This window comes from Falco peregrinus, chromosome 13, assembly GCF_023634155.1.
Source record: "Falco peregrinus isolate bFalPer1 chromosome 13, bFalPer1.pri, whole genome shotgun sequence".
Classification (NCBI taxonomy): domain Eukaryota; kingdom Metazoa; phylum Chordata; class Aves; order Falconiformes; family Falconidae; genus Falco; species Falco peregrinus.
Window position 1 is genome coordinate 3,411,535 of NC_073733.1, and position 14,876 is coordinate 3,426,410.

Below are 14,876 nucleotides of genomic sequence, written 5' to 3' on the forward strand. Positions count from 1 at the left end.
CCCTCTCTTTCCAGAGCCCACGGTGCTGCTTGGCCTCAGACCAGGTCAAAGCCTTCAGCTGGAGCTGACAGAACCCAAGCTGGGTGGTCCAGAAATGCCCCCCCTGCCAGGGCTGTGCCCTTCCAGGCCACTCCAGCCCACACAACCCCCCTGTCCAGGTTCTGTCCATGCTCCAGCCCCGGTGACTGGCCTGGATATTCCAGGCTGGCCAAGGAGTGCCATGAATGACTAGCTCAGGGGCCAGGACTGCAGGAAAACTGCACGGCTCTGCCTGTGCCAGCTGCGCATCCATGCCAGGGATGCCAGAAGAGTCAGGGCAGGCTCTGGTGACCCCCTACCCTCTCCTCAAACCCCTGGCTCTGCCCCTGCCCAACCGGGCAACCAAAGGGCATCTCTGGGCTGGCGGTGCAGCAGAGCAAGGCACCGCACAGAAGCAGCACATTGCTGTAAATCCAGCCGCTACTAGAGGGCAGAGCGAGCCAGGCGAGCCAGGTTTTGTAGCTGTGCAAGGAGCTGAGATGTGGGAAACCGTGTTTGCTTCCCCTTTTCCCTTCCACTAAGGCATGTGGGGGAAGGGGGAGAACTTCAGCAGCGCGAGGGATGATCTGTGACATGGTTTGAGGTTTGGAGTGGGATGACTCACGCTTTGATTTTTTTTTTATTTTTTTTTTCAGAGTGCTCCAGGGCTGGATTAACCCGTATTGGTAAGGAAGGCACTGCGGTAAGCAAGGTGGAGAAAGTGGGGTAAAGCTCCCTGTTCTCCAGCACATCAGGCTCCTGTACCCCCAGCACTGCTGCGACCGCTCCCGGTCCTCGGCAAGGAGAGAAAACAGGAACATCAAGAAAAGAACACAACAGAAAACGTCCTGTATGGTGGTGGTATCCCGAAAGGGACAGCTGCTACCTTCTGCTAACCCGCTAGGCTGGACCTAGGGGTCTGGCCCAAGGCTGTGTCCCATCCCAGTGCCCGTCTCTTTCACAGGCAGCAGCGTAAGGGCAGCTTTAACGTGCTCAGGCAGGTTTGCAGCCTGCGCCAGCCCCGGCCACTGCACCCTCACACCAACCCACCCGTGGGTGCCCTGGGGACCTCCCTCCGCTGGCCAGGGCAGCTTGGCCACTCAGGCTGGCTGCTTTGGATTCAGCCTGGGCTTCCTTGGCTGGCTGTGCTGTCCCCATGCTGGTGCATGAGCTGGTGCTACCCGAGGTGTTTTCATCTCAAAAAATGAAATAAAAGTTTTCCCTGATCCTCACAGAGGCAGAAGCGCAGCCAGTCAGGGTGAGACAGGCTGATGCTCTTTCCAGGACCGACACCACCTTGTCACAGGGACAGGGATTCGGATGACTTGCCTTTGGCCGGGGGGTGTGAGCAGCCCCTCTGCCATAGCCCACTGCATCCAAGGTGAGCTGCCACCCCTGCCTGCCACCGTCCGTCATACCCAGCCCTTGCTTGGAGCAGCTCCGGGGCTCTTTGTGCTGCCAGAGCCGGCAGGAGCAAGTCAGCACGTCATGAAGCTGCAGACTGCAAAGAGAAAATCTGATGGGTGTCACAACCACTTTGGGCCTCAGCCCCAGGAGCCCCCGGTCCATCTCCTGTACCACCTGGGCGAGCGTGCTCACAGCTTGGAGAGCATGGGCAAACGAGCAGGCGGGGTGCCCGGGGTGGCCCATGCAGCTTGGCCATCTGGTTGCCACACTGCAGGGATGGGCAGGGAAAGGCAGCATGCCAGGGAGCCAGGGAGCATAGGCTTTGCTGCTGTGTGTGGGGACCTCTGCTGTCTCACCGCAGCCTCAGAGGGTGGCCAGGCCATGGGTGAGGGGACATTTTGGCAGATGGTCTGTTGATGGGAGGTCCTTGCATATCTTCTCTGCCTCTTTCCGAACTCCACAGGTTAGGAAGTCCTTTTCCTGTGCCTTTTCCAGCGCTGTGGGAGGGGATGCTTTGTGCCTGGTGTCCCTGCCATTGCCAGGGGTGCTGCAGTGTGGTTCGGGCAGGGTGCAGGCAGGCAGCAGCACCCTCAGCCCAGGGCCAGCCTTTGCCCAGGCTCTTCCCAGCTCTGTGCACAGCAGGTGTGGGGGTTTTACCCAAGATTTTTTTTTTCCTGTCCCACTTGTAGGCTGGGTTTTAGACCAGTTGTGCCCTCCTGCTCGAGCTCAGCTGCACGAACCAGCCACACTGATGCTTCTCTGCTCCCAGCGCTGCTCACCCTGGAGATGTTTGCACTGGCTTTGCTCTGAGCCATGGGGCAGGAGCAGGCAGCCCTCCTGGCCAAGCAGCTCGAAGAGATGCTTCAGGCTTGCCACGAACAGCGTGGGGCCAGCCCCGTGCCATGCTGGAGGTGGGATGTGCCCCCCTGCTTCCAAACCGAGGAGCTGATGGGGAATTCACTCTGTCCCTAGATAAATCATGCAATTATTTGTTACCACCACTAATTAAGGAACCACGGGAACAACTTATCCTGCAGGCACAACCAAAAACTTCTCTGCTAGTGATGCCCTGAACATCTCGAGGTTTTAACATACTTGAGGTCAATGATGGCTCCCGCATTGGAGACACCAGGGACAAGTAGGCACGCACCAGCACAGCAGCACTGAGGTAAGCACCCAGCCAAAAACCCTGCGACTCCAACCCTCCATCCCGCTCAGCTCAGCAAGCCAAGCCCCGTGCATCTGGAATCGGATACCAGGAGGCTGCCAAAACCTGGCTGCTCTTTGGTTTGGGTTGCAGACCCTCAGCTGGCGCAGGAGGAGGTGCTGGGTGCCATGCTGCTACTGCCGCACGTGCTCACCTACTGCACAGGCTGCTGCAAGGGGTGAGGTAATCCTGGGTAATTCCTGACTTCCCTGGAAATGCCTCCAGGCCACGATGATTATCGCTGTAATTAGCCTCTCTGATTTTTCTTGGTGTTCTATAAAATATTAATTTACAGCTGGATCCTTGCCTCCTTTGTGTGCCGGCTTGAGCTCTTCCCATCAGCAGAGCACCTCTGGCACCTCTCGCCAAGGTCCTGTGGGGTTACACGGAAGAGCCGGGCGGCTGCTGGCGGCTGGGTGGTGGTTGGGGTTGGTGGCTGTGGCCAGCAGCTTCCACTTCCCACAGCAACACGTTCCTGTAGCTCCTGTTTCAAAGGAAAGATGCAAAACCAGTAAAACACTCACAAAAATGCCCTTCACACCTCTTCATCTGGACAGTGAAGGTGAGCAGGCAGCTAAACCACTCCAGAAGCCCTTTAATACAACATGCATCCACCCCGTTGCTCTGTTTGGGCCAGAAATAGGATTTTTGCTCAACTGCATGGTAAAGCAGGTGGGGCAGCAGCTGTGGCTGAACCAGACCACATTCCCCACCCGGCCTGCAGCTGCTGGAGTGAACATGGTGCTCTGATTTCCACCATTCAAATGAAGCCAAACGTGGGGCTCAAAGGTGCCCTGAAAATCCACTGCTCACACCAGCACTTTTAAGTTGCCTCATTTTTCAGCCAAACAAAGTAGCATCAACTTCAATCTTGCTAACAAGGTGGAAAATGCCATTTCTAGTATTTTGATTCCAAACATTGGGAAGGTGAGGCAGAGAGAGGATGCCATGGCATGGGTTTTGCCTTGGCCAGGTATTAGGGGTGGCAGCCCTGCCAGTGTCGAGGTTGCTCTCCTTTGAAGGCAGCACTAGCTGCACTGCAGGTCCCGGTACTCTCGCTGCCTTCTCACCGTGACAAGCCTTGGGCTCTGGACTCTGCTGTTGCAGCATCCCTGCCAGTGGGTGACTACTGCCGTGTCCCTTCAGGGTGCCCCTGTGTTGGTTATGCCTCTGGAATAATCTATTTGTTGTCTTTGTGAGGCCAGATCTAACAGCTGTCTTAACTACGGCTGGAATCCAAAGGGAAAAGTGTTGCTAATGACGGGAAGGGTGTGTGCCCCGCGTGCCAGTGTCTCTGCTGGGAGCTGCTCACTACCCGAGCTGTTTTCCTGGTACTTTCGGTCAAGCAGCAGATGACGTCAGCGACATTTTGTCCTCACGATGGCCCTACGTGTCCCCGTCCTGCTGTGTAAAACCTACTGAAACAAAGCCAGGTTGCAAAGCCACTAGGATTTTGTATTCTCCTCCAAGGCCACGTCCCGCCGTTGACGCTTCCCAGGGTGTTTGCATAAGATATTTCCATTTGGTCACTCCTCCCCTTCTGCAAAACCAAACACATGCATTTTGTAGCTGCCAATCCCTTTGGCAGAGGCTCTGGCACCACATTTTGGAGACAAGCAACAAGCTGCTGACAGCCATGCTTTGCCCGAGCAACTGGAGGCCCATTGGCTGTGACACAAGGCGCTGCCTGCCAGCTCGCCAGGGTCATCGGATGTGGGTCCTGGAGAGCCTGGCTCAGCCGCAGCCCTCCACCCACCCTTACCGAGCCAGCAGGCTGGGGGCTTTGAGGAAGGCTGTGCTGCAGATGCAGCAGGGTATTTTATCACAGTGCAACCAGGGAAGAGCAGCTTTATCTGTTTTTTCTCCTGGCATTTTGTTCAGTTTGTGGTTAGAGCTGCATCTGGGCATGATGCTTCAGTCTTACACCAGTGAGCAGAGCCGCTTCTGCCTGATGCTGCCAGAGCTTTCCAGGCCGCAGCTCCCTCCCGGCTGAAGCCTCCACCAGCTTGCCCGGCTCAGCCCTTTAACCCCAGCCTTCATCCAGCCCCCACCCCATGATTTTATCCCCTGCCTCACTGGTGTTCAGTCCAGCCCAGAAAGCTGCAGGGATGCCTGACACAGCCAGTGACAGCAAATGCTCTGTCAAGACGCCATGTGGCCAGCGGCCAGGAGAGATGCTGCTCGGTAGGGTTTGTGGGTTTAATATCAACCCTGCTGCTTCCCACTCCACAAGAACCTTCTGCAGTTCCGGAGGGGTGAAGCCTCCGTGAGATGGTGTATGCTATGGCCAGGGGCTCTCCCACCTCTCTCTCTGCTACTTTTAACCCAGCTCCAGCTCTGCTGCTGTGGGGAATCAGCATTTTGGGAGGCAGCTGCCCTGCGCACAGCCCGGGGTAGCCCACCCCCCTTTCCCTCTCAGACCGCAGGGGCTTAACCAAATAAAATCAGCCGGCCAGCAACCTCAGCCGGCCCTGTGGCGGAATAGCGCTGCGGCTCCCCGTGTCGGCAGAGGGCAGTGGAAGATGCTCCCAGCCCGCCGGAGCCTCCCGGCCACGCTGCGGCGGTGGGGATCCGGGGAGGAGCCTGCCGGGGAGGAAGGGCAGTGCAGGCGCAGTTCCTCCGCCGGGGGGGCGGCCCCAGCCCGGCACCGCCGCCGGGTGCCCAGCGGGCGGGGGGGTCTGGGCGGCTCGATCCGAGCGGGAGGGCGGGCGGAGAGGGCGCATCTCCCCCCAGCTGCCCCCCAGCCCGGGTCCCGCCATGGCGCACGCAGGCTGCCGGGAGCCGGAGAGCCCCGCTCCGCATCCCTGGGGCGGGAAGCGGCGGCGGCGGCGGGGTAGTCCCGGAGCTGGCGGGGACCTGCGGGCAGGGGCAGGGCGGCGGGCCGAGGGGAGGTCCGATGTCCCCCGGGGGCTGCGCCAGGCTGGCGACTGCAGCAGCGGGCAAGCGCCTTCCACCGCGCAGCCCGCCCGGTGCCGCTGTGCGGCGGTGGGAGAGGCGGGAGCGGGGGCTGCCCGCGCCCCCCCCGCCGGCTCCGCGCCCCCCCGCCGGCTCCGCGCCCCCCCCGCCGGCTCCGCGCCCCCCCCGCCGGCTCCGCACCCTCCCCGCCGGCTCCGCACCCTGCCTGCGCCCCCCCGCCGGCTCCGCACCCTGCCCGCCGCCGCGCCAGGCGCTGATAATTAATATCCCTGGAGGTAAAGAAAGAGCAGCGTGAGGTTGGGATGTATTATTTTACCCTGATAGGAATCTGACACCGACACAGCCATTAGGGTAAAGAAAGAATAATAACTTAGACTTGGCATATATGAAAGTGGAAATACCTTCAGCGTGTGAAAAGACAGGCTTTAATATATTGGTGGGTTTGTAATTATTTACTGAAAGAGGAGAAAAGGCAGCGCTTACTGCAGAAGGAGACAGAGGCGCGGGAGTGGCTTCCCGCCGGCTTCGCATGGCCACCGCTAGCCGGGCCGGGCTCCAGCGCCGGGGTGGCCACGGGTGACCGGGGCCCGGGGGACGCCTCGCGGCTGGCATCGAGCCACAGCGTCCCCGCCCCGCCACCCCGCATTGCGAGGCTGCCGGGGCTCGGAGCTGCTGTCCCCCAAAACGCTCTCGGGGACCTGCCGGGCCAGGGGATGCCGGCGAGCCCTGTATCCCACCGGCAGGCGGTGGCATCGCCCCCCTGGCGGCGCTGGGCTCTGCCGCCCGCCCTGCTCGCTGCCGCCGCTTCGCGCACCGGGGCGGCGGGGAGCCGCAGCATCACCCCGCCGCGGCCGTCGAGGGCCCCCCTGGCCGGCGGGCAGCTTCGTCCCGCGGGATGCTCCGGCAGCCGGGCCGAGGGGGGGCCGGGGCTCTCCCGCGCCGGGGGGACGGCCGGTGGCTCCGGCGGCGCGGCGGGGGGCGGTGCTGGCGGCGGCCCGCCCCGGGGCTGCGCCCGCCGCGGGATGCGGCGGCGGCGGGGCGGCGCGGCGGCCCGACGGGCGATGCGGGGCCGCGGCCGGGCCCGGGGCCGCCTCTGAGCCCCGCGGGCGGGCGGCGAGCGCGGTCGACGTCGGGGAATCGCCGCCCGCAGCGCGCCGGGCCCCGGGGGGGTGGGGAGCGGCGGGCGGCCCCCGCCGCAGGTAGGGACCGGGGGGCCGAGCGGCGCGATGGAGGAGGAGGAGGAGGATGGAGGCGGCGGAGGGGAGGCGGGGAGTGAGGCTGCGGCAGGAGGGGGCGGGCGGGGGGGCCGGCCGGGGGGGGGCGGCGGGCATGTGGGACCGGCTGCGGGGCAGTCGGGCGGCGGGCGGCGGCCGGAGCGCGGCCGCGATGGCGCAGCGCGGCGAGAAGGGGCCGGCGGCGGCGGGCGAGGGCGAGCCGCGGGCCGGGGCCGGCGCCGGGGCCGGGGCCGAGCGGGGGCCGAGCGGGGCCGCCGCGCCCTTCCAGCCCCCCGAGGGCGGCTTCGGCTGGGTGGTGGTCTTCGCCGCCGCCTGGTGCAACGGCTCCATCTTCGGCATCCACAACTCCTTCGGGATCCTCTACATGATGCTGCAGAACGACCTGGGCGAGGGGGAGAAGGACCCCGCGCTGGAGTTCAAAACAGGTACGGGCTCCCCGGCCCCTTCCCGGCCCGGGCGGGGCCGGCGAGGGGGCCCGGGCGGCCGCTCGGGGCTCGCACAGGCGGGGCGGGCAGCCCGGGTCGGGTCGGCGGGGCCGGGGCCGGGGCGGCTCTGCTGCCCGAGCGCTCCCGGAGGCGGCAGGGCTGCGAGCTCCTTCTGGGATGCGTTCGGCCGCGATCGCTCCCAGCCCCCGCCATCCTTGTAGCCGTGGCTATATTTATCTCCAACAGCATCATGTGTTTCTAAGCTCTTATGTACTCAATTAAAAGTAATTCATCTGAAAAGCACGCCCTTAGCTTCTCCTGCCTGGTGTGTTGTGGAGTGAGGAGAGCAGCGTTGGTGATCAGCTGGTGTGTGCGAGCCACCCCCTTGTATTTTTTATTATTATTATTGGTATCTTGTTGGGGGGGGGGGGGCTTTTGAGCTCTGGGTTTGCCTGCCGTATCTGCCGGCTCGCACCCGGGGGTGGCTGCAAGAGAGCATCTGCCTCACCGACACGCTTCTTCCGAGTTGTACGGCAGTGGGAAAGCTACGTGGGGCAGGTCTGGCAGCGCTGCCAGCACACTCGCACCCAAGCCAGCCAGGGTCTCCAGTGGCTAACCTCCCTTAATAGCAAGACCCACAAAGTGCACCCGGCTGGGTGTTTTGGTAGGACCTACAGGCTCAAGACCATGTAGTGTTGACACGGAGAAAAAGGATGTTTTTCGCTGCAAAGACCCCCCCTGTTTAAGTAGGCTTGGCAGGGGGGCATCAGCCTGCCGGGGTGGTGGCCCCAGTGGGTCCCTGACAGATGCTGGCATCGTGAGGCTCAGCCTTGTCCCACTTCTTGTATCCTCCCAGAGAAGATCATGCCCATCGTCGCGATGGACACCCATGGCCCGCCTTGCTTTTATCGGGCAGGTAGAGAGGCAAGCACTTGGTGTTGAGGGAACCTGCTCGTGGTGGTGTCCTCACCCGGGGTGGGACGTGGACAGCGGTCAGAAGCCAGAGTGGGAGTGTTGCAGAGAGAGGCCGTGCTGCAGGGTGCGTGAGGACCTTCAGGTCTTATTTTGGGGACCAGTGTTGCCTGCATTCCCTCCGTTCAGCTGTCTCATGACTGGTGATCACGACGATGAGCGCACCGGGATGAAATGCATTGCCGGAGAAACGGTGTGATCATGTAATTATGGGCAGTAACGGAGTGCCGCAGAGAGCTGCGGACGTGTGGCCGGTTGTAATTAGGGTGATTGATGGGCTGTAGGAGTGTGCAGTGTGATCCCCAGGAAGCTCATCACGTAGCTCTTGGTTTCCTGCTCCCTGTGATTGTATCTAGAAAGCCTAAGGCAGAGCTCTAAAGGTAGAAGCGTTAACAAAAGAAATTAAATACTGCAAGTTCTGGTGGTTTAAAGGCTCTGTGCCCAAGACGGAGGTTGCAGGAGTCAGCATCTGCCTCTTGCTCCTGCGATCTATTTATTTATGGCTATGACCGCACAGAGACCTTGAAAAAGAAAGGTGTGTGGGTGTGCGAGGTGAACCCGGGCTCAGTAATTAAATTGCCTGGGTGACGAATATATGCATTTTGGTCTGGGTGCTTAATGAAGAGAGGCCGTTCATAACCCCTGCACTGTGTGACACGCCAGCGGAGTGCTGCCTCTGTGCTCAGAGGTTGCGGTGCAGGGGCTCGGGCAGCGGAGGGGAGAGGTGGGGGTGATGGAGCCCATCTGCAGCAGGGAGCGCGGTACCTCGGGGGTTGCAGCTGCACCGTCTGGGGCCAAGGACAGCGAGGTGCGGTGTGGGGCCCCCCTCCAGCCCTTCCTTGCTTCCACCCCTCCCCACTCAGCGTTGCATAATTTCCCCACGGTGCTCGTTTGCGTGCAAACATAATCAGGAAAATATTATAGCTCCTTTCCAAGCGCTAAGTGATATGGCCTTCCTGAAAAGACCGGCGCTGTCTGTTTGTCCTCCAACACTGGTCTGCTCCTGCCAGCTGCAAGCAACAGCCGGGCCCCGGGCCCCCCCTTGTTCCCCATCAAGCAGGAGCAGGTCAGGGGAACAAGGACCCACTCCCTGCTCCAACCAGCATGCGGCCATGGGGACATCGCTTAGCCTTTTGGCTCTGCTCTTAAATCTCCGCTCCGTTCTCGGGAAGGTGGGTTTGTACCAAAGAGGGGGTTTGGAGGCAAGATGGGGAGTAATGCTGTAAGGCGGTCAGGCATCCCTTTAAAAATAGGGTTATGTTTATGCTAAAGCAGGTACTAGTCTGCACTAAACAATAGCCGCCCCAGCACATGGCTATAATTATCAAGGTTTATTTCTTGTTTGCATTGGTCACGTTTTCTCGCGTTTGATCTTGAGAAACGCAGGATCCGCGGAGTTCAGATTTGGGGTCAGGCTTTGAAAACAAACCCTCTCTCAACAATGCATTGAATGCATAGGCTCCTTTGTTTAAAGAAATATACTGCGCTGCGTATGTCAACAAGCAGCACCGGGCTGAGGCGGGCTGGCTGCTGGGACCACCGCGTGCCCCTGCACGGTGGGACACCAGAGCTGGGACTTTTACAAGGCACATTCTGTGCTTTGGGGTTTGTTTTCTTTCGGGGGGAGTGGAGGGCTGGGGGGAATGCTGAGACTGGAATAAAAAAAAACCCCCAAAAACCCCATGTGAGCACTCAGCCAGGAAAAGAAATACTGGTCTCCTCTGCTGGAGAGGTGTTGAGTGATGCTTGAAAGTGTTTGCTGGGAGATGAATGGTGGTGTTTCCCTCTGGTTGTGCAAGGCTCATTCCGGTGACAAGGGAGCCATGGGACACGGCCGCTCCGATGCCAGTCCTGCCAGGTGCAGGCTGACACTGAGCCAAGGGACGGATGAACCATCCTGGCACGTTCATCTTCCCCAGCTCCAAAAGCCAATTTGAGTGGCAGAACAGTCCTGGTAAGCATTAACTGGGCCTTGACCCTCTTAAATCGATGACTGCTCTGCCGCTGCTTGGACACGCTCCCAACCTCGGGAGATGTGAGTGCAAGGGGAGCCTGGGCCAAGCCAGGGCTCTGCCCTCAGCCGAGCAGGTCCCACTTGCACCCAGGGCACCCCAGGGTCCTGGCGAGGGGCCCCACCTGCCCGGGGACTGCCAGGAGGGCAGCACTTCCTAGTGCATCTTGTTCCTTCAAATGCATCCTTGGTGCTGTGCTTGGACATCTGGCAAGCACTGGCAGGGCAGCCTGGAGAGGCATATTGATTTAAAAAAAAATGTTTATCTATCTGTTTCTTCTCCCCTCCTCTGCTTTGTGTCAATATCCCAGCTATAGATTAACTCTCTTTGCTTAATATTTAATGTTCGGTTGCTGGAATTAGGAGCTGCAAGCACTTGGAGGGATGGCCTCAGGAGCTGGTCTGGTTTGGCTGCAGCTCCTCTGAGTGTGTCCATGTGTCCAGCAGCGTCCTCTGGTCTGTGTGCAGGAGCCTGGGGAGCCGGTGCCCCGTTTTAGCCAAGTCACAGGAGCTGGGGAGCAGAGGCTGCTGGAGCGCCCCGTGCCCGGGGAAGCCGGGCTGGTGCATGGACCATAGCCCTTGGCTTATTGTACCTCTTTGTGGCCACAAGGCCAGGGCATAGCTGGTGTCAGTCACCTTTATGCCTGAATTCCCATCTGTTCTGGTGGAGAATTTCTTTGTGACCAGTGATTTCACATCCTTAGGATGGGTGAGCTTAGATGGACAAGGGTGTTTTTACACCAGCATCGTAATGAAGGCTTGGTGGGAAAGAGGGAGTTTGTTTCTTGGAGAGAATAAAGTGTTTCAGTGCTGATAGTGATAGATGGGGAGGAGAAGCCACGGGCTCCTCGCTGGGCCAAAGAAGAGTCCCAGGGTGGGTGAGCATGGCTGGAGCACTAGGCGCTGAGAAGGGAAACCCCAAAGAGAGTGTAAATCACAAGAGGTGATTCTTGGAAATGGTCCCAACTAAATTTCGGCGGTACTCCATGGCCCTAGTGAGACCAAACAGGGGCAGCTGCCACGAAACTGCACTTTATTTAGCCTGCTGTGATAAAAGACATCTACCCTAGGTGCTAGGTTTCGGCTTTGGGGAAGGTGAGGGCACCCTCACTGACACTCTTAAATACAAATTATGATCCGGTGATAGGTCTGAGATGGGTATCTGATGGGTATCATCACCCGGTGCTGGTGCTTGGGATGCTTCCATCTCCTAAAGGTGGTACGGTGATTGTCACCTTCTCACCCAAATCTGCAGGATTTGAGATTTTATTTATGGCCAGGGAGCTGCACTGGCCCCATTTCACAGATGCATTGGCCGAGGGTGCTGTGGACCTTCCTGGGTGCTTCCCTACATCCATCCAGGCTTCCAGCCCTGCTCCACATTTCCTAACCCCACAGAGGCATGCGCTGTCATGAGCAATAGTTATGTAGCCCAGACGAGGATGTAAATCCAGCAAAAAGAGCCCCCCCAAAAGCCTTTTATCACCCAGCCCTGTTGGCTGGGGAGTGCAAAGGGCACTGTGGAGCTTTCCCAGCTTTACTGGGAGTGTCATGCAGTGGGATGCCAGTGTGCCAGTGTGCCAGTGCTGGGCTTTCCCAGCTCAGCTTCTACCTTGTTTGGAGCTGGAGCTTGTGATTGCACGGAAACAGGGGCAAATTTCTGAGGAACTGGGTTTTTGTCGCTTGAACTGAGTGCAAGGTGCCGTGTGAGATAAAGCAGCCTGAAAAGCAAACAAAACACAGCCGTGTCGTTAAACCTGGTTCTTGGGGCTGTCGGGAGTGATTAAGGTTATTAGGAGGCTGGAGTGCTGATTCTAAGGGAGGGTCTTGTTTTTAAAGACTGCAGGGGCCCTCTCAACCAGCACGCTTGACATTTTAGTGGTTTTTAATTTATCTTCAAGTGTCCTCTACCAGCCAGCGAAGGAGATGCTCCAGTCTCGGTTGTATTTCTCGGTGGCCATCATCCTCAAGTGGTGGTATCTCCCGTGATCTTGCTGCAGTATATGAAGAAGTGGTGCATGGGGTTGTGCCCTTGGTTTGGGTTTTTATTTTATTTTTTTCGTCCTTTCAGTTACAAGAAAACAAACAAAACCACCCCACCTTGCGGGGATTTGCTTGTAATTTAAACTAAGGTGCTGGGTTTCAGCTCCATTGTTGAGACTGGGAGGAGGAGGAGGGATTGGAGGGCAAAGGGGGTGGATGCTGCAGTGTGCAGAGCCGGGATGGATGCGGAAGCATGGGGTGAGACACAGTGTGGTGCAGCGCCGCAGGGCTGGGGGGATTAGCAACAAAGGAGCAGTTTCATTTTCCCTTTTTGGGGGAAATCCAGGAGTTTGACAAGTCACCCTTTAATCCCTTTAAAAACCATCAGCAGCTGGAAGCTGATCATCAGCTGGGGCGGTTGACGTCCAGCACCTTAAAATAGACCTGACCCATCAGGTTGGGTGAAACCCCGTAGCCGGGAGGCACCGCTGACCTTGCTGGCAGTGCCCGTTGGGCCGGCTGCACATAGCTCATGCAGGCGTTGTCACCTGTCTCCTGTCCCCGGGGCAGCTCCGCTGGCTCCCTCCCTCCTTATCCCACATGTTACAGACACATCCATTCACAGGGCACATCCAGCTTGTGGGGCGGCACCGTTGGGCACCCCAGCCGTCGGGCACCCCATCCCACCGTGTACCAGGTGAGTGGTGGGAGAAGCCATCTTCCCAAGAGTCTGGTGGTGTGATGGAGACCACCAGGCTGGTGGATGCGGAGCCAGGGCTGACGGATTCCCTGTAGGGTTTGTAGGACTGTTTGGGGAAGGAGGAGTAATCGGGTTTTCCACCATCCCAAGGCTGGTTTTGTATCCTGCAGTGCGATTCCCACTGGGGGCATGGGTGGTGGTAAACAAGGTCCGCTCCTGCCCTGCTGACGGGGAGCTAATCCCAGTGGGATGGTGGCACTGGTAGCTGCTGTGACTGGGGCCATTCGGATCAGTCAGCACTGTCTCAATATAGGGCCTGGGTAACCTTTTGCTTTTTTATCCTGGTGACTCCTTGGGACCTCTGCCAAAGCGGCGTGGCGCGCGTGCCAGCCGTGGAGTGACAGTGCAACTGGGTGAAGCGATGCGCGGGCTGATGGGGACCTCAGTGGCGCTTGGCTCAGTGCCATGGGCACTTGCTCTCACCCCCCCCCTCCACGTGAGTTCCCAAAACAGCCCCCCCCGCCCCTTGTTGGAAACAGCTGAGGCTTCACCCTGGCTCCGTAATTGGGGTTTTTCCCACTTTTGGCCGGCGTCCAGGTGCTGTAGGGAATTTTCTGGCATGTCACCAAATACCTTAGCCTCCCCTGCTCACTTTTTTTGGGATGATGACCCCTCAGGGGTTCCCTACAAGGCGGGCAGAGCACGGAGGAGGATGCCAGCACTTCCCAACTAGAACAGTGGCCCTGCACCCACCCTTGCAGCCAGTGGTTTCCCTGGGGAATTGCTTTTCCCAGCTTTCCTCAACCACAAGCCCGTGTGTCCACGGCGTTGCCATACCTGCTCTGGCAACGAGGGGTGGGAGAACTGGGTACCCCCCATACGCCAATATGACACACATGCAGAAATGCTGCTGCACCCGTTATGGCAGGGATTTGCTGGGGTTTGCCTTCCTCTTCTTGAAGGATTGATTATTCCCTATTGCAAGGGAAGGAGATGCTGCCTGTTGGCATTCATCCCTGTGGAAGAATGCCCGGTGGAGAGGTGTGTGCCAGGCTGGGCATCACCCGGGGGCCCAGCCCAGCTCCCGCACCGGGGCGTTGCCCGTGCCTGCCATGGGCACTGGGGAGCTCGGTTCACTCCGGGCTCTTTCCGTTCATCCACCCCGAGACAGTTGGGGCGGTTGCAAAACCCACATGACGTGTGCTGGGAATTGCTGCAACACGCTCGCAGGCGTGAGCCATTCCAGTCTCTCCCAGGCACCTTGTACAACAGGTCCTGCCAGCTGCCGGTGCAGGCAGGATGCGGGGCTGCCTGCGGCACCCTGCCTGCACCACTGCCTGCACTGCTGCCTGTACCGCTGTCTGCACTGCTGCCTGCTGGTGGCACTGGCTACAGGCAGCAAAGCTCCTGCCCCTGCCTCATCCTCTGTCGAGCAGAGCCGGCGGGGCAGGGATGCAGCTGTGGTGTGGAGGATGGCACAGCCCTGGGTTGCGTTAACACATTTTCAGGCTTTTTTTTCCCCTCTTGCCCTTTTATTTGTAGAACCCTAAAAATTTACCTGATGCAAGAGCCCCCACCCCCAGCACATCCCTTGAGAGACAGAGCAGGGTGAAGCATGGGGAAAAGCCCTCAGGAGTAGCTGCCAGGTCGCAGCCCCATGCCGGTGGCAGTTGCTTCGCCAGGACTCATCTTGGGCATGCCTGGCAGCTGTGCCGTGCCACCCACTGCCCTCTGTGTGAGGAGCAGCTCCGGGTGCTCCGAGCCACCTCCTGGACTCGCTGGCACTGGCAAGAGGACAGAGGTGGCATGCTGGCAAGCTCAGCCCCATCATCCCTTGGCTCTGCACACCCCAGGGGAACTCCAGCCTGGAGGTATCCTGTCCCTTCGTCCCTGCATCCCACAGGGCATAGGCAGGGGAGCATGGTACCACACCACTGTAGCACAAGATCCCGGCGCCGTGTCCCCGTGCAGGCACCTCAGTACGAGATGGAGATGGTATTTT

General features: G+C 59.4%; 1 protein-coding gene across 3 annotated transcripts in view; it reads left to right on the forward strand.

Annotated features, from left to right (window-relative positions):
- The first annotated feature begins 6,862 nt into the window (after positions 1–6,862).
- SLC16A2 (solute carrier family 16 member 2) overlaps positions 6,863–14,876 on the forward strand; it is a 43,006-nt gene continuing 34,992 nt past the window's right edge. For all 3 annotated transcript variants that reach the window (XM_055818404.1, XM_055818405.1, XM_055818406.1), the window contains exon 1: positions 6,863–7,208. In XM_055818404.1, the coding sequence (XP_055674379.1) occupies positions 6,878–7,208 (331 nt within the window). In that variant the 5' untranslated portion in view covers positions 6,863–6,877. The remainder of the gene's footprint in view (positions 7,209–14,876) is intronic.